General features: G+C 34.3%; 1 protein-coding gene across 7 annotated transcripts in view; it reads right to left on the bottom strand.

The window, feature by feature from the left end:
• Positions 1-591: 591 nt before the first annotated feature.
• Positions 592-18,647, bottom strand: part of mapkap1 (MAPK associated protein 1) — a 102,261-nt gene continuing 84,205 nt past the window's right edge. Inside the window, exons 9-13 of one of the 7 annotated variants that reach the window (XR_015490757.1) lie at positions 18,491-18,631; positions 9,876-10,013; positions 6,325-6,422; positions 3,287-4,709; positions 592-2,756 (exon numbers count right to left, since the gene is read on the bottom strand). Coding sequence is in view for 1 of the 7 variants with exons in the window: in XM_087253222.1 (XP_087109348.1) it covers positions 4,587-4,709; positions 6,325-6,422; positions 9,876-10,013; positions 18,491-18,631 (500 nt within the window). In the remaining 6 variants the exon portion in view is untranslated. Of the gene's footprint in view, positions 5,940-6,038; positions 6,423-9,875; positions 10,014-18,490; positions 18,632-18,647 lie in introns of all 7 variants that reach the window. The other 6 variants (XR_015490758.1, XR_015490759.1, XR_015490760.1 and 3 more) reach the window with 6 other exon arrangements.

The raw sequence follows: 18,647 nt of genomic DNA, 5'->3' as shown, positions 1-18,647 counted from the left end.
ATAGCCTAGTGTGAGTACACCCTGTCATGTCCAGAATCGATCTCTAACTAATCAATCTACTCTAATCAATCTCTAACTACAGAGGGTGCAGAGGTCATTTGTACTATTCTTATAAGTCTTGTGAAAACACAAGCCAGCTTTTTAAAAATTTTAAAACAATTTTAAAGAATATATTTATAAATTTAAACTACATAGATTGCCACATATTTTTTAATATGCTGTAATACATTTAAATGTAATTTTTTTGTATGTACATATTACATGAACCTCAGCTGTGTGTTGGCGTGTGTTTCCTCTGGGTGCTTCGGTTTGCCCCACAAGGCTAAAGACATGTGGTATAGGGTGAATTGGGTAGGCTTATTTGTCCATAGTTTATGTGTGTGAATGAGTGTGTATGGGTGTTTCCCAGTGATGGGTTGCAGCTGGAAGGGCATCCGAGGCGTAAAACATATGCTGGATAAATTGGTGGTTAATTCCGCTGTGATTATTAAAGGGAGTGAGCCGAAAAGAAAATGAATGAATTAATAAACTGTAAAAAATAAATAAATAAATAAATAAATAAATTCAATAAAAACACCAGCACAAAACCACTGTAGTTCAGTCTTTAATTAGAAAATCTACATATATACAGTATAGATGTACTGTAGCAAATATTGTTGATTCCATAGGCCGCATGATAACCCCCCCCCAGGTCATTGTAATATTATAAATAAAGTTTCTTATTTGAAATGTCTATTCAGCTGTAATCCCCGTCACAGGAACACATGCTGTCTTTGTCCAACTGAGCGTCAGTCATTGCTCTCCGGCTTTGACAGACACACAGAAAAAAAACAAAATGAAACAGGATCAGTCAAGACAACATGGCAGTCGGAAACCTGAGTCAGAACAGTTTTGGATAGAACGAACACCCTGAATCCAGTTGAACAACAGCAGCGGTTGGAGTGGAGTTACACAAAGACAGAAACAGGCTGAAACGGCAGATTTGGTGGGGAGATGGAGCCATTCCTTGCAGATGAAATGAACCTATTTTTAAAATGTTTTCTGAAACATTTACCAAGAAACGTGGCAAAAACGTCATACATTCCCATTGCAGACAGTCAGAGGAGCCAAAGCCGCCATCTAGCCGCCGATTGGTTCGTTATTATAATATATGCAATTAAAAGAAGGGAGAAACACAGTCACAGTCCAAAGAAGTAGTTATTCATTTTGTATTTGATCGTTAAAAATCGGTCATTCCTAAACCTAGCGGCTTCCTCGGTTGGTAAAAAGTTTGCAGGCATTTTTGACCTGACTGAATCAGCGGATGCTTAATAAAATCTAAAAAAAAAAAGTAACACAAATGCAGTTGATCTGTAGCAGGCACTGAAGTACTATGGCCAAAGAGGGTTTGTCATCAAACCCTGAATGCAGTTGCTATTTACATCGTTTTTGTTAAAAAAAAAAAAAAAAAAGGAAAAAAAAAAGCATCCCTTTATGCATCGATGTCTGTTTGACTTAACAAGTAACACTTTACTTGAAGCTCGAGTTCGTAAGACACCTTTAGAAAAGTGACAGAACATGAGATGCATGCTTATAACAGCTGTCATTAAGTGTTAATAGCTCAGTTATGTCATTTTAAATGCAATGATGACATTGTTTGGGATGTCTCATTATAGTGCACTGTAAGCAATATTCGTAAATGAGCAGCTTTGCGTATTTTGCGATTCATGTTTTTATTTTTCCCCGTTTATTTATTCATTTGTATTGCATTAGTAAAGAAAACTACAAACCTTGTTATAACAATTTGACATAAATACATAACCTGTTTTTGTCATAAATCTGTCATAAACATGATCATCATGAGGCCATTATAATAGTGTCATGAATGTTATAACAGCGTCAGTAACATTTCTCTTGACTTCTTGAACTATGGTTGTACAAATTAAATTGGCCTTTAAAATGTCAATAAATATGAATGACGCTTTCATTAAATCATTCGACACTATTGACACTCTTACAGAACATTTTTAATGACAAAAGCGATCAAAAATGCATCATGATGCAATCATAATGGACTATCATGTTTATGACAGATGTATGACAAGTTATTTTGTCTTGATAATGCCAAGTTGTCATGACACAGGCAGGTTATGATGTTTTAGTTTGTTAGCTTCTGTCATTTAAAATGTCAGCTGTCTTTAAGTGTCATTTGCACAGTCATGTCATATTACATTTTTGAGATACCTTCGTTATGACAGCTTGACATAAGCTAATGTGTTATAACTTTGTCTTTGTCATAACAACTTGACATTATCAAGACAAAATAACTTGTCATAAATCTGTCATAAACATGATAGTCCATTATGGTTGCATCATGAATATTTTTTGATGGCTTTTGTCATTGGCTAATATCTAAATGTTCAGTCAGATTGTTGGTTGGTTTTGCGAGTACATTCGAGTGACAGCGTGGAGCTTTAGTGCTCTGATATGATTACGGACCATCAGCTCTCGGAAAGGCTGAAAAATCATTCGACTCTATTGACACTCTTACAGAACATTTTTAATGACAAAAGCGATCAAAAATGCATCATGATGCAATCATAATGGACTATCATGTTTATGACAGATTTATGACAAGTTATTTTGTCTTGATAATGCCAAGTTGTCATGACACAGGCAGGTTATGATGTTTTAGTTTGTTAGCTTATGTCATTTAAAATGTCAGCTGTCTTTAAGTGTCATTTGCACAGTCATGTCATATTACATTTTTGAGATACCTTCGTTATGACAGCTTGACATAAGCTAATGTGTTATAACTTTGTCTTTGTCATAACAACTTGACATTATCAAGACAAAATAACTTGTCATGAATCTGTCATAAACATGATAGTCCATTATGGTTGCATCATGAATATTTTTTTGATGGCTTTTGTCATTGGAGCTGTTCTGTGAAAGTGTCATTACTCTGTGGAATAATTTAACAAAAGCATCATAAATATTTAACGACATTTTAATGACCAATTCAATTCGTACAACTGTAGTTTAAGAGGTCAAGAGAAATATTAATGACGCAGTTATAACATTTAAGACACAATTGTAATGGCCTCATGATGATCATGTTTATGACAGATTTATGACAAGTTATATTGATGTCAATTTGTCACGACAGACTAGTTATATTATAAGCATGCAAACAAAAGTTATATTGTCCTGATAAAGTCACGTTGTCACGACAAAGACAAAGCCAGGTTATGATGTATAAGTTTATGTCAAGATGTCATAACGAAGGCATCTCAAACAATGTCACCTTCGCATTTAACATGACTTAACTGTGCAAATGACTCTTAACGACAGTTGTCATTAGCATGGAAACAAAATGTTAAATATTCTTGATAATGTCAAGTTGTTGTAACAAAGACAGGTTATAATGTATTTGTTTATGTCAAGTTGTCATAACGAAGGCATCTCAAACACTGTCACCTTTGCATTTAACATGACATAACTGTGCAAATGACACTTAACGACAGTTGTCATAAGCATGCAAACAAAAAATTCAATTGTCTTGATAATGTCAAGTTGTCGCAACAAAGACAAAGCCAGGTTATGATGTATTAGTTTGTCAAGGTGTCATACCGAAGGCATCTCAAATAATATCAGCTTTGGATTTAAAATGACAACTGTCCAAACGACACTTAAAGACAGTTGTCATAAGCATGCAAGTTATATTGTGTTCATAATGTCAAGTTGTCGCAACAAAGACAGGTTATAATGTATTCGCTTATGTGAAGTTGTCATAACGAAGGCATCTCAAACAATGTAACTCATGCATAAAAAGACATAACTGAGCGAATGACATTTAAAGACAGCTGTCGGACAACTATCATGTTTATGACAGATTTATAACAAGTTATATAGTCTTGATAATAATGTCAAGCTGTCGTGATAAAGACAGGTATGATGTATTCATTTAAAGGCATCTCAAATAACACCAGCTTTGGATTTAAAATGACATAACTGCGCGAATGACACTTAAAGGCTGTAGTCATAAGCATGCAAAGCAAAATAGAGTCACGTCATGATCATAAAGCTGTCGTGACTTCCTTACGAACACCCCTTCAAGTAAAGTGCTGCCGCTTAACATCTCTGAAACATACGGGAACGGCTAATACGGTTTCGCTTGCTCATTCTGGCTTTTCGAAGTTTCCGACTGCGTTGGTTTTGGTGCGCGTTTATGTACAGTTCATTTGTAGGCAGTGGAAGAAGGAAGTCTTTGAAAACTGACGCAAAACAGCAGCAAGTTCTCGGCCCTTGGCATCCAGAGTCCAGCTGATGGTTTGGTCTGGTCTGGGCGATGGCTAATATCTAAATGTTCAGTCAGATTGTTGGTTGGTTTTGCGAGTACATTCGAGTGACAGCGTGGAGCTTTAGTGCTCTGATATGATTACGGACCATCAGCTCTCGGAAAGGCTGATTTTCTCCATCTGGAACAAGACCACGGCGTTCTCCTCTTTCTTAGGTTTTTACCTTTTTGATGTTCCTCTGTTCCTCACACAGGCCCGTCTCTTTCTCTTGGTCTAGAGTTGGCTGAACGGTTTCATCCTCCAGCTTTACTGGCCTGACTTTTTGTCCTTCTGGAAACTAAAGCTCGTGCGGCGGCTCAGTTTGCGCTGTTTCTGGGCAAAATAATCCGCTCTCGATGTGCTGGCACGAGACTCCAGGATGTAGTTCACCTGGGTGAAAAAAAACAGCAACACATTCTGTAAACAGGGTATATATGAGAATCAGAGAGTGAAATTCAATAACTTTTAAACCCTTTTTAGGACTCTTACCATATATTTTAAGACGTCATAGCCACTTTAGGTTTCAACTGGTAACACTGGCAACCTTTTAACTAACAGTATATTTACTAAATACAAATAATAAGAAACATTACTAATATAATGAATAAAAAAACTAATCCTGTGGTAAACAAAGCAACAGGATTTTACACGGCAGCCAAAGAGCATAGAATCACCAAGAGGCGACACTAGTCCCTTTCACACATAAAGACCAGTCTGGAAAATTACCGTCAATTTTCCGGAAAGTTCTGTATGTGTGAACAGGCCCTTTTTGAAAATACCGGTAAATTTGTTCTGCCAATTTTCCAGAAAGAGAAGTTGTAAGACTACTAGTAAATTGCCGGAATGCTGCACTGTGTGAATACAGAAAGAAAATTGCAGGAAAGAGCGCGCTCATACTTGGCGTGCTCACGTGAGACATCTACTCCAGCCAATCAGAACAATCAGACGCATTTACCTCCGTGTTGTTCATGAAAATAAAAGCCTTTGAATATTTTTCCAGACACATTTAGCTGCTAGTTGTTTGCCTTCTTAATGCCAACTTTGTAAAAATCATCGATAAAATGCTTATGATAAACCGCTGTTTACATTCAGGCTCTGCTTCAGTTGCTTGACGCGTGTGCACGTGAAGCAGCCGGTAAGCTCCAGGACACACACATTATGTACATCTCGGCATGTGAAAGTGTTCCACGATATGTTTTGATCGAAGTTGTTCACAATACCTATGCATCGACATAATGTTTGTAAGTTTGTAATGTAGTCTAATGTGTAAACATTTAGTTGTGGTTCCAGCTTCTGCCTTTGGATGTCTCTGTGACAACAACTGCATGAATGCTAAAGCTTTAAATAAAAGTCAGACCATCAGCAAAAGCCAGACTTCTATGTTTACAAATACAAGCGCAGCCGTTTAGAGCTTATTTCTAGTTAATGATGTCAGAATTTTCGTTATTTTGAAAAGGATGTGTGTGAATGCTCTTTTCCGGAAAAATTCCAGAACATCCATGCCTGTTTGAACAGCGTTTTTTGAAAATAAATAAATAAATACACACACACACACACACATTTAAATATATGAGCAATATCACACCATGAGCAGCAGTGCGATATGGCTGTATATCAGCACTGGTGGGAAGCGTGCATTGGCACGAGGCCACAGGCCGTCCCGCCAGCACTGATATACAGCCATATTGCACTGCTACAGGTGTGATATTGCGTTTATACAACTGTTCGACAGCACAATAGTTTATATAAATAAGAAAATCAAACACGGAGAGTCTAAAAGCCCCTTTTTTATTAGAAGCCGTTACTAATTCACTAACGTCACTTTAGTGCTAGTGTTTGAATGATTCTCTAGCGTAATGTCTAAAGTGATGACAAAACATTACATTACATTATAATTCCATGATATTTTAGAAATGACCCTGTTAGAACCCTGAATTTACAAAGAAACGCAGTAAAAACATGAATAGGTAAAAATGCAGAGGCGTAATTAAGAGTTGAACTTTACCTTGAGCACAATCTCATTGACGGTAGCAGCGTCACACTCGAAGTACAGAGCTTTGTAGTCGTGGTTGCTGAGATATGTGAGTTTAAATATTGCATGATCTACAAAGGAAGCATAAAAATCTGATTAGAATCAGAAAATAAATGTACAGGCATAGTAGATGACTGGCAGATCAACATCCAGTAGTTAAAGATGAATAAGGGAAAAAATAAATGAATACAATTTAAATTAAAATAAATTAAATATTTTATTTATTAAAAAAAAATAATAAACCAAAAATATAAAAAAATAAAAAATTTATTAAATAAAAATAAATATTTGAATAAAAATGTAAAAAAAAAAATAATTGATTAAAAGAAAAAAAATTATATAAAATTAAAAGTAAAAACATTACTAATAAATGTAAATATTTTAAATAAAAATGTAAAAAAAATAGAAAAACTTAAATGTTTTAATACAAATTTAAATAAAAAAATAAAAGAAATAAATAACACAATTAAAAGTAAAAACATTAAAAATAAATATAAAAAAATCTAAATTAATTAAAATAAAAAATAAAGAATTCAAGTACATAACATTACCAACAAATTTAAATATTTTTATAAAAAATAAAATAAAAAAGTAATTAAAAATAAAGAAAAACTAAATAAAATCAATTAAATATTTAAATAAAAATTAATTTAAGTTTAAAAAATAATAATATACAATTGAAGCTAAAAAATTACAAATTTTATATTTAAATAAAATACAAAAATAAAATAACAAAAAAGAAAATAAAAATAAATAATAAATTTTTTTAATTAAAAATATGAAATAAATTACAATTAAAAGTAAAATAAATAAATTAATTGATTAATAACAATAAAATAAATTAAATAAACAAAACAATCTCCAAAGCTTTACAATATTGTAAACGTAATAGCTAATACTACAAAGTTTTTAAACTCATCTAGGGAAAAACTATTTGATTGGTCAAGTTGTAAATAAAATAAGATTAAAATTAAATATAAAATAAATTACAATTATATATATAATTTCATTATTCAAAAAAAAAAAAAAACATTTTAAATTAATTAAATAAAAAACTAAATAAATTCAATAAAATAAAACAATCCCCAAAGCTTTACAATAATGTAAACTAAATAGCATCTAATGCATCTAAGAAAAAAACTATTTGATGGGTCGAGTTGAAAATAAAATAAAATGTAAGGTAAAGAGCAAATACCAAGAAGTTTTTCAAATGCATATAGAAAAGCAAATAATTGATAGATCAAGTTAAAAATAAAATTAAATATAAATAAAGCAAGCAAGCTAAATCATGCACACTTTCATCAAACCTATATTGATTATTTCCTCAAATATACATATATCTATCTGAAAGTACATTTAATCATACATTTGTGGTCTATAAGGTGTACAGTCATATGTTTCTGCTCACCGAGGCTGCATTTATTTTTTTTAACTAAATTAAAATAGTAATATCTTGCAGCATTATTACAATTAAAAGCACTAGTTAATAATGACATCGAGGCATGGGATGATAACCGGTTTCAATATACGGTATATGTAAGTTTAATTCTTTTGTGACTATTTTATTTAGCTGTTAGGGCAACAGGTTCTCCAACAGAAGCCTCCACCATCAAGAGCTAATGATCAGCCCACAATTTAGCAAACATCAATCACTTGTTACCCAGACATGTAAAAAGAACCTATTTTAGAGCAGTAATCACACCACCATGATACCGTGAAACAGTGATATATCTATCCAAGGTTATTATACCACTAGAATCGTGTACCGACCCATGCCTAATGACATCTTAAAACACATTCACAGAACATATAATAAAGGGAACATCCCAGTGAACATACACACTGAAGGACTGGAGCATCAGTGAATGTGTCTTCTGTTCATCAATCAGTGTCTCTGTCATTTCCGCTAAAAGTACACGTCTGCATCACTTCACCAGTGCAAACAACACACAGAGACACAGCAAATATATTCTGTGTCTTCAGTGAGAGATTTCCTGGAGGTGTAATGCAATATAAATGTCTTGCTGACTTTGCAGAGCAACACTGAATCTGTCACGTCGCCGATGTGGAGGAAGTTTATACATAAACCACAGGCACCTTCTCTCTGATTATATTACTGCACTGGAGCATTTCAAAAAGACTGAAATTCAGGACTTCATTTCACAAGAATGTGTTCAACTTTAATGTGCGTTTACTGTATAATGAAATGTTTGTTTGTTTCTAATTAAACTGTTCGTACTTTTATAATGAGCAAAGGATATTGAAAAGTAGCATGGTTTTTACACAATAATTACTTTTATATCTAAAATATTAAATATATATTACAAGTAATAATATAGCACACTAAATAATACTATAAAATGATAATAATAGTAATAAGAATAATATACTTGACAATAAATATGACAATAAATATATAATGACAATAAATAAATGGCATTTAAAAAATTACAAATACATTTTTATATAATGAAACATAAATGTTAAATATGTTTTAAATAATTGTGCATATTATTTAAATACTAAATTAAAATCTAGTATACATATTGTGATATAATATAAATAAAATAGTAAATTGCAATTTTTTTTTAAAACATCTGAATAATTTTACTGTTTTTCGTGCATTTCAAAATGAAGTGATCATTAAAGTAAGAAAGAAAATTACATGACACACACACACACACACACACACACACACACACACACACACACACACACACACACAATAATTAATATAATGTTTTCAAAAGTAAAACGGTTTTTGATATTGATAATGACTGTAGAAATTACAGATTTTTTCTACAACTTAAATTTGTGATGAAGATTTGCAATGGCATACTAAATTATACCGTACAATAAAAATAATAGAAATTAATATGGTAAAATAATATAAACAGCAATTAAAATAATAACAATGTAATGTTAGTAATACAAATATGAATGTTACATACACGTTTTAAACAATTTAATAAATACTTTTTTAAATAACTAAGACTGTAATTCTAGATGAAAAAATACAGTAGAAACAAAAGAAATTAAATAATATTTATTTAATTATTTATTTTATTATTTAATTAAATATTATTATTATAAAAACATTCATAGTGTATAAGACATTTATTCTTTAAATTTAATAAAAATAATCTACATTTTACGACTATTTAAAATGTATATTTAACATTTCATGTTGAACTATATTAACAATTAATTATTGTTAAAATATTTTTGAATACCATTTTAATTCTTCTTATTATAATCTTCTTATATATATTATAATATTTTTTAATATATTATACATATATTTTTTTTTACTATTCCTAAATTATTTAGACATAATAGGACAATGTCTGTAAAAAATAAGCTGATTAATTTAAAATATGACAACTTTTAATGATTTTTGCAGAAATAACAGCAGCCTTGGAGACCATAACACACATTTCTAACCTCTTGCACGCACACACACACACGCACACAAACACAAATAAAGTGTAGATGCAGCTCTAGTATTGTTATATTTGACTGACTTGGACTCTTCTCCTCCACCAGGTCGCAGGCACACAGCAGGTCCGAGTCGATGGAAATGGGCTTCTGGCGGATCCAGAACTTGGTACTTGTTTTCTGGTTGGTCACAGGGTCGATCTCCACCTTTTCTCCAGAAATTCCTGCAAAAATTGTCCAGGTTTTTACCTCAAAATATGACATCCAAACTGCCATAATAAAGTCTGCAAAGAGATGGCATCTGGGTGTGTGGGAGTTATTTCAGTGACGTGTTCACATACAGTGCATGGTTTCCACTACATTATTTCTTCCATGGTGGGGCGTCACACCAAAATTCACTCACGCCACGGCTACATTACAGCTTCATATGCCCCGTTTCCATTGAGTGGTACGGCTCGAATCGCTTTTATGACCGTTTACACTGTCAAAAGGTGTATCAAACCGTATCGTACCATACCACTTTTTCGGCACTTTCAAAAGGGTACCAAACACGAGAAAGGGTACCAAAAGATGGAGCTACACGTGTAGCTGAACGCTGATTGGTAAGAGAGATATGTCACAAGCTCGAGTGGAGCTAGCCAGAATGAAAACAAAGGAACCGTCATGTTTTAAATACACAGCCAAGACATTACACCACAATACTATATGCATCTAATAATGAGCCATGGATGAAACAAACCTTGTCGTCGTCTTGATGTACAGACACAAAGCCAAGAAGAACAAAATCTGTCGTGTCCTGTTGCCTTTTTACGAGCCTGTCTAAAAGTGCAAGCGGTTTTCGTTTTCTCCAGGGAGCTCGCCATTGCATCTATATTTGATATAATGAACTTCTTGAGCTGATGATAATAACGTGAGCGTGATTATTGAAGTGTCTTCGACAAACGTGAGAGTGAAGCACAGAGAAACAAAGGAGAAGCCCGACAAAACAAAGGAGCAAATTGTTGCAGCAAACTGAATCATGAACAAGCTCCCATGTTTATCATCTTTTTTTTGACTATTATGAACTGGGAATCACTCTCTAACAGAGCTTACATGTGCTGGTGAAGATTACAGGCACAGATGAGAGGTTTGCTCTGACTGTGGCCGATATTTTGTGTTGTTTTTGAACCTAAATAAGGACTAAATGTCTGCTGTGTGTAGTTTTTCTGTAATTGGTAATATATGAGAGACTGTAAGGGTCTGTATGTGTTCATTTTTGTTGCATTTATTTATTTATTTTATATAACTGCAGACGTTACAGTAGGCTATTTCGCACTGTCGTTGATCTGCAGTTATAATCAGATCATGTTCATAGGAAAGTTAGTAATGAACATTTATAAACAAATATTTATGTGTATAAAGCATCTGTTTTGTAAGACGTGCTTCTCATTTAATATGTGAACGACCCGTACGGCTTTACTGTAGACATTTATTCCAGCGAGAATGACGTCAACTGAAACTTTCTGTGGTAAACCACGCCCATCAAAATAGTACCCTTGGTAGTGGAAACGAAAGCCTGATAGAGGTGAGCCGTACCGACCCATACTGTACTGTACCAGTCAGCGGAAATGGGGTATTACTCAAAACATTCAGTTGTTGTAGTTTTTTTTTTTTATATCGGGTAACACTCACACAAAAACTCATAAAAAGGTAAGTGAATTATAACATAGCAAAGTTTTCTGTAAACGTAGTAGTGCTGTGCATTAATTGTTTAACCCTTTAAGGTTACATGTGGGAGTGGAGAGCATGAGACTGATTCCAGTGACGCTCCAGGGACAGACGAGTGTTCGCTGAGGCCAGCTTCCAGCCTCCACCGCTAAGACTGCAGCTCTGCACAACACTTTTGGCCAGCGGAGAAATTAAAATGTTCGGTTTCTCTTAATGTTTTTTTTTCTTCACTCTCCTATTGGTGAAGTTTTTTTTTCCCTCTCCACTGTCGCCACTGGCTTGCATGGTTCAGGACCTGTCGAGCTACACATCGATGAATTTGCTCTGCAGTGTTTGGACTCTCAGTAATGACTTTAAACCACACTGAACTGAGCTAAACTGAACTGAACTTAAACACTAAAAACTGAAAAACACTGATCCAGTTACTATGACCATTTATGCGAAGCTGCTTTGACACAATCTACATTGTAAAAGTGTTATACAATTAAAGCTGAATTGAATTGAAATTGAATTGAATACATGCTGACAGACTGACAGGGCTGCGCAATATCTGAGGCTAGCAAACAGAGTTTCTATAATTGATGAACACATGAATGAATATATATGTGTATAAATATATATATACACTCACACACACAGTTGAAGTCAGAATTACTAGCCGACCCTTTGAATTTTTTTTTCTTTTTTAAATATTTCCCAAATGATGTTTAACAGAGCAAGGAAGTTTTCACAGTATGTTTAATAATATTTTTTCTTCTGGAAAAAGTTTTATTTGTTTTATTTCGGCTAGAATAAAGGCAGTTAATAACTTTTAAAATCCATTTTAAGGACAAAATTATTAGCCCCTTTACACTATATTTTGGAACAAACCATCGTTATAAAATAAGTTGCCTAACTACCCTAACCTGCCTAGTTAACCTAATTAACCTAGTTAGGCCTTTAAATGTCACTTTAAGCCGTATAGAACAGGGGTTCCCAAACTTTTTAGCCCGCGATCCCAAAAATAATCATATCAGTGGCTCGCGACCCCCATTTTTCAAGGTGGTTGTACTGTAAATTTGTAAACGTTGCAGACACAACTATAGGCAAATATAAACATGAGCTTATTGACAACACAAAAATGCAACAGTCTATTAGCCATATAATGTTTTTTAAAGTCATTTATGGATTTAATTATATTTTGCTTTTAAAATTAAAGGCTGATGACTGATTGTTATTTTTATTTTGTTGTTTCTTTAATGCAACTATTAACTATATTCTGTCGGTTATGAATAAAATATGGTAATTCTAATAGTTTAATAAAATTTATTTGAGTTTTGGATATCACCAAGCGACCCCTTGTCATTGTCCCGCGACCCCCCAGGGGGTCCCGACCCCCACTTTGAGAACCATTGGTATAGAAGTATCTTGAAAAATATATAGTCAAATAAACACACACACACACACACACACACACACACACACACACACACACACACACACAGATATATATATATATATATATATATATATATATATATATATATATATATATATATATATATATATATGTATGTATATATATATATATATATATATATATATATATATATATATATATAGTATTTTAATTATTAAACAGCATATGTTTAAATAATACAAAAATATATGTTTAATGTGTTTTAAATAATACATATTTATATATTATTTAATACATATAAACAACTTTAAATTGACAAAAATATATCTTAAACGTTACTAATTTTACTTAAAAAATGTTCAACATGTTTTCAATTTATTTAATAATTAGCAAGGTTTCAACATTTATAATAAAAAACAAAAATATATCACTTTTACACATTGAAATAAATAAATAGCCTTTACAATGGCATACTAAATTTAATAAAAATATACAATATTAATATAAATATATCAATTAATGCTTATATAAATAGCCTTTAAAATATATACAATTATATGACATAATATTTAGTAGTATTTACATATTAAATCAAAATTCCTGCAAAAGTGCCCATTTTTTTTTCTAAAAATATGAGATCTGATCTGTCATATTTTTATCAAAAGCATCTGGGTGTGTGGGAGTTATTAGAATAGGTATTTGTGGAATATGATTACAGGTCTATCTCTCTAGCACACACACACAGGCAGAGTCTATCTATAATGGATGTGACGGCTGTCCATCACGCGCAGCACATGAGAAAACAGCATGCAAACAGTGTCAGTCAGTGTGGATCTGGAGAGATTGTTCAGCTCTTTCTGGCCTCCAGCACTGCTGTAATTGGGATGGACTGCAGACACTGCTGGAATATTCCTTGTGTTTTCAGAGAAACAGCAGTGTGTGTGTGTGTGTGTGTGTGTGTGTGTGTGTGTGTGTGTGTGTGTGTGTGTGTGTGTGTGTGTGTGTGTGTGTGTGTGTGTGTGTGTGTGATCTGAAGAGCTTTGGTTTATGAGTGCAGTCCTGTGTTTTGAGACACTAGAGATACAGAGAGAGAGAGAGAGAGAGAGAGAGAGAGAACTCCTACAGGAATATCTCAGTGTCAGACTGCCTGAACTATAGTAGTAACAGTTGTACAGTTGAAGTCACTTGATTTCTTTCTTTTTTTTAAATATTTCCCACATATTAACAAATATTTTCCCAAAAAACATTTTTCACAGTTTTTACTTAATATTTTTTTCTTCTGAAGAAAGTCTTATTTATTTTATTTCAGCTAAAATAAAAGCAGTTTTAAATTTTGTTAAGACCATTTTAAGGTCAATATTATTAGCCTCCTTAAGCTATTTCTTTTTTTAATCGTTATACAATACAATAACTTGCCTAATTACCCTAACTTGCCTAATTAACCTAGTTAAGCCTTTAAATGTCTTTTTAAGCTGAATACTAGCATCTTAAAAAACTGTCAAGTCAAATATTATTAACTGAAATCATGGCAAAGATAAAATAAATCAGCTATTAGAAATGAGTTATTAAAACTATTATGATTAGAAAAAATCTTCTTTCTGTTAAACAGAAATTGAGGCAAAAATATTCAGGAGGGCTAATAATTCTGACTTCAACTGTGTATATTTATTTATACTTAAAGGTTCACAAAACCCTAGAGTACTTTTTCTGAGATTGTAACAGATGTGTGTGTGTGTGTTGAGCATCAGTTAAGACAATGTTAGCACTTGTTAGCTTTAATTGTGGGAAAACTGGATAATTTTGAGCTTTTGTCAGCTGATTTCAGCTTCCGGGTTTCAAATGATTTTTGGGGTGGATCAAAACGCAGACCTAGCGCAAAAGTGCAAAGATGACACGTCGAGTTCTCATTATTATTCATAGCAGAGTTTTCTTGTCCTATGAGAAGAGCCGGCTTCTTAATTATTCATGACTGCACGTGCTTTCCGAAGGCAAGGCAGACCTGCCAGTGCCAAGCTGTGAGACACAGACCCACAGCACACAGCTGTTCATGAAGGGTTGTAAGTGTTTGTTTTCATGATCCACACGGTTTGTTGCATGTTTTTCCCCACGATGCTGTCAGGGACGATTCATCAAAGCTGTTTGTGTGCAGCGAGCATTTTCGTCGGAAGAGCAGTATGAGAATTGGAGAATGGCGAACGTTGTCTTTCATCATGAGTTCATTCACATTTAGACACATCGCCGCTCTGCTGTGTTTGCCTAAATCCTCTAGATTACCTGCAGGGCTAGTAGTTAAAATAGACAGGGCAAGAGACCTGCTGCACTGAGTCTGCATTCAAACCTAGTGATTGATTTTATGAGCCGACTGACAACAGTTGTTCACTCCTCTCCTTCTCCCCTGCTGGCCACGCCCACTTCTGCCTCTGATCGTGGAGCTCCACACCCATTATCATGCATCTTTTGAAAAAATTCTGAGGTAGACTTACCCGAATATGGGGGGTGTCATGACCCTTTCATAATAATGTACTTTCTCACACTATACAATGATAAAGATGATAATAATAATATTAGTTATAATAATAATAATAATAATAATAATAATAATAATAATAATAATAATAATAACAAATAAGCATTGAGGGTCCTCTTAAGGCCCAAGGTGTTTTTTACATATATTCTTTATTTCACCTTTGCTATTTGGGCTTACTGGAACCTAACTAGAATAAAAACCTAAGTATCATCTTTTGATACAATGTACTTTTAGAGAAAAATTATGTATATATATATGGATTCGTCCTCCGAATTTACCTAAAACACTTTTTAATGCATATATAACATAGATTTTTGACTTTCAGAGAGTTAAAAAAAAAATTTTGGACAGTTAAAAATAGTGTTTGGGACATTTCATAGGCTGCAAAACAGTTGCAGGATGACACTTTATGTCTGTAACAAAATATAAAACATTCAAAGTATTTTAAACATCCACTTAAGAGCTAAAATGTGCTGTCCACGTATGTGGACACTCAAGCCCTCGGAGGTTAAAGTTAAACAATTGGAAAATAGGAATGAGAGTTCATCTAAAACAGGGGTCCAGGTAGCCCACGAGGATTACATGAGTTGCCCACAGGCCTGTTCTAAAAAATAGCTCACCATTGCACCACATACCAGTAAGCTGAATGTAGTATTTTTTGAAGCTATTCTTTTTAAATCACACCTGCATTGGTGTAAAATGTGTTAATGACATTAAGGTATATATATAAAAAAACTAAAACTATTTCAGACAAATAAAGTGTTGCATATTGATGTTTCGGTTTCTTACCTTGTTAAATTATTGTTGATAACTATTGTGAGAAATCATCAACATGATCAGTGTCTTCAAATAAATGAATATCATTTATCGTTAATAATTACAACATAGAATTAAAAGTAAATTGAGAAAAATTGGTATTTAAGGAGTGTGCATCAAACTGGTAGCCCTTCACAGTGATTGGTACCCAAGAAGTAGCTGCCAGTTTCAAAAAGGTTGGTGACCCCTGCTCTAAAACATATTGTTACGACTGAAGTTTATTGATTTATTTATTAATGCGGATTGTACTCTGTCTTTTTCTTTTGTCCTGCATTCTTGTTGTTTTTCTGTTGTCTCATAGGCTCCCATACCGGCGTGATTCCCTGTTCTGATTGGCTGCTGGTCTCAAAAGCCTGTATATAAGGGAGCTTCCGGCAGGGTTCGGAGAGCTCATTTCTGTGCATTCGGTGTTCGGAGTGGAGCTCCTGGGTTTCCCTCACCCCTCCGGCCAACGACCAACAACCAATACTGTACTGATGACCATCATACTGTGGCAATTAGGATGTAAATCCATACCACCTGGAGGAAAATGATTACAGGTTAAAAAGAAAAGAGCGGAAGAGGAAGTAATAAGAACGGTACGAGGATAGCACTGAAAACAGTGGTCGAATGAGTTGGCTCTGGAAGTGTCGAGAAGTGTAAGCGCCAAAAAGCGAAGTTGCAAAAGTCTACCGGTGGTGATCGGATCCAGTGAAGAGTGCAGTTAAAGCGTTTTGGAGAGACGTTTTGGCTGAGATGGTGGATTTAGCCGTCGCCGTCGCCCGAGATCATGTGTGGTGTCCACAACAAAGGGAGCTGAGTGACGTCGCTCTACATAGACGCGGGCTGTAGGTGATTTTCCTCTAGTTCACCGGTTTCAGGTACTTTACACTTCGACAACAAACAAGGAAAACAAAACGTTAGCATACCAACATCGTTGATGGGTTGACTGCCAAAGCCATTTGTGTGTTATGTTTAGTATAGTTTGTAGTCGGTGGCTTATTGCTATCTGGGTTAAAGTTAAATTTGTAATATATTGACGGATTTATTCTGTCTGGCACCCTAACAAAAAGCTAAATATTACCTACTTGGGGTTTAAGAAAGGGCCACCGTTACAATACGTTAAAATATTTTTGAGAGTTTGAGTGTGTAGGGGTGACCTGCCTATTTATATGATTATGTTTGACTTTGTTTATGTTTAGGGAGTGAGGTAAGCTTTTTGTATTTTTTTTTTTTAAATAGTAATAGGTAATTTAGTGGATTTACTTTATAGATTCTTTTGTTTGTTATTTTGGCCTGTGGTCACCCTGAAGAAATGCTCATTTGTATAAACCACATTTTTTTATAATAAATCTATTCATATATACTCCCAACTGAGTGTGTGAGTTTGGTTGTCGACCGAAGGGAATCTTTTGCTTTAAGTTTTTGTTTTGTTGGGGAAATCCACCACCCCAACACATTTGTTTTTTCTTCGTTTATTATGCCCTGTTTGTTTCCCCTAGACTTGGGGCGTAGTACATATATTAGAGATTAATGACTCCATTAAGCCATGACTCCCAATTATTTACCTGATTCGATAGTTTAGTGTAATTTACATATGAAAAAAGTTCATTCATTCATTCATCCATCCTTCGGCTTAGGCCCCTATTTATCAGGGGTCATGACAGCGGAATGAATGAATCGCCAACTTATCCAGCATATGTCTTACACAGCAGATGCCCTTCCAGCCGCAACCCATTACTGGGAAACACCCATTCACACACACACACTCAAGCACACACACACACACACACACGCACACGCACACGCACACGCACACGCACACACACACACACACACACACACACACACACAACAGCCAATTAAGTTTATTCAATTTACCTACAGCACATGTGTTTGGACAGGGGGAAACCAGAGCACGCGAGGAAACCCACGCCAACATGTGGAGAACAAGCAAACTCAGCTGGGACTTGAACCAGCAGCCTTCTTGCTGTGAGGCGACAGTGCTAACCACTAAGCCAACATGTCACCACTAGTTTTTGTACAAGATTTAAATGTAATACTTTTAAAATTAAGAATCTCTTGTTGTTGTTTTGTTTTTGACAGCGGCATGACAACAAATTTAATTTAAAATTTAATTCAAGCACTTTGTTTTTAAGTACTTTCCATGCCTTGAATCCATATGTCTGAAAATTATCGGGAAGCGTGGGGACCATGTGAGGATCTGCACTGCTGACTGGAAGACTAGTGGATTTGATAAGCTGGAAACCCACCTAGCTGCACGTCTGTGGTGAAGCGGAGCTTGTGGATCATGCTGATCTTGAAGGACTTGTAGTGGTGACTGCTCAACATGTCCTGCACAGTAGTGATGTCTATAGGTGGATCCTCCTCTGAGCTCTCCTCGCCTCGAGAGCCTGTGCACAGAGAAAT

The sequence above is a fragment of the Danio rerio genome, chromosome 5, assembly GCF_052040795.2.
Source record: "Danio rerio strain M-AB ecotype USA chromosome 5, GRCz13ab, whole genome shotgun sequence".
NCBI classification, from domain to species: domain Eukaryota; kingdom Metazoa; phylum Chordata; class Actinopteri; order Cypriniformes; family Danionidae; genus Danio; species Danio rerio.
Note: the sequence above shows the minus strand (reverse complement) of the source record. Positions and strands in the feature narration are given on the sequence as shown.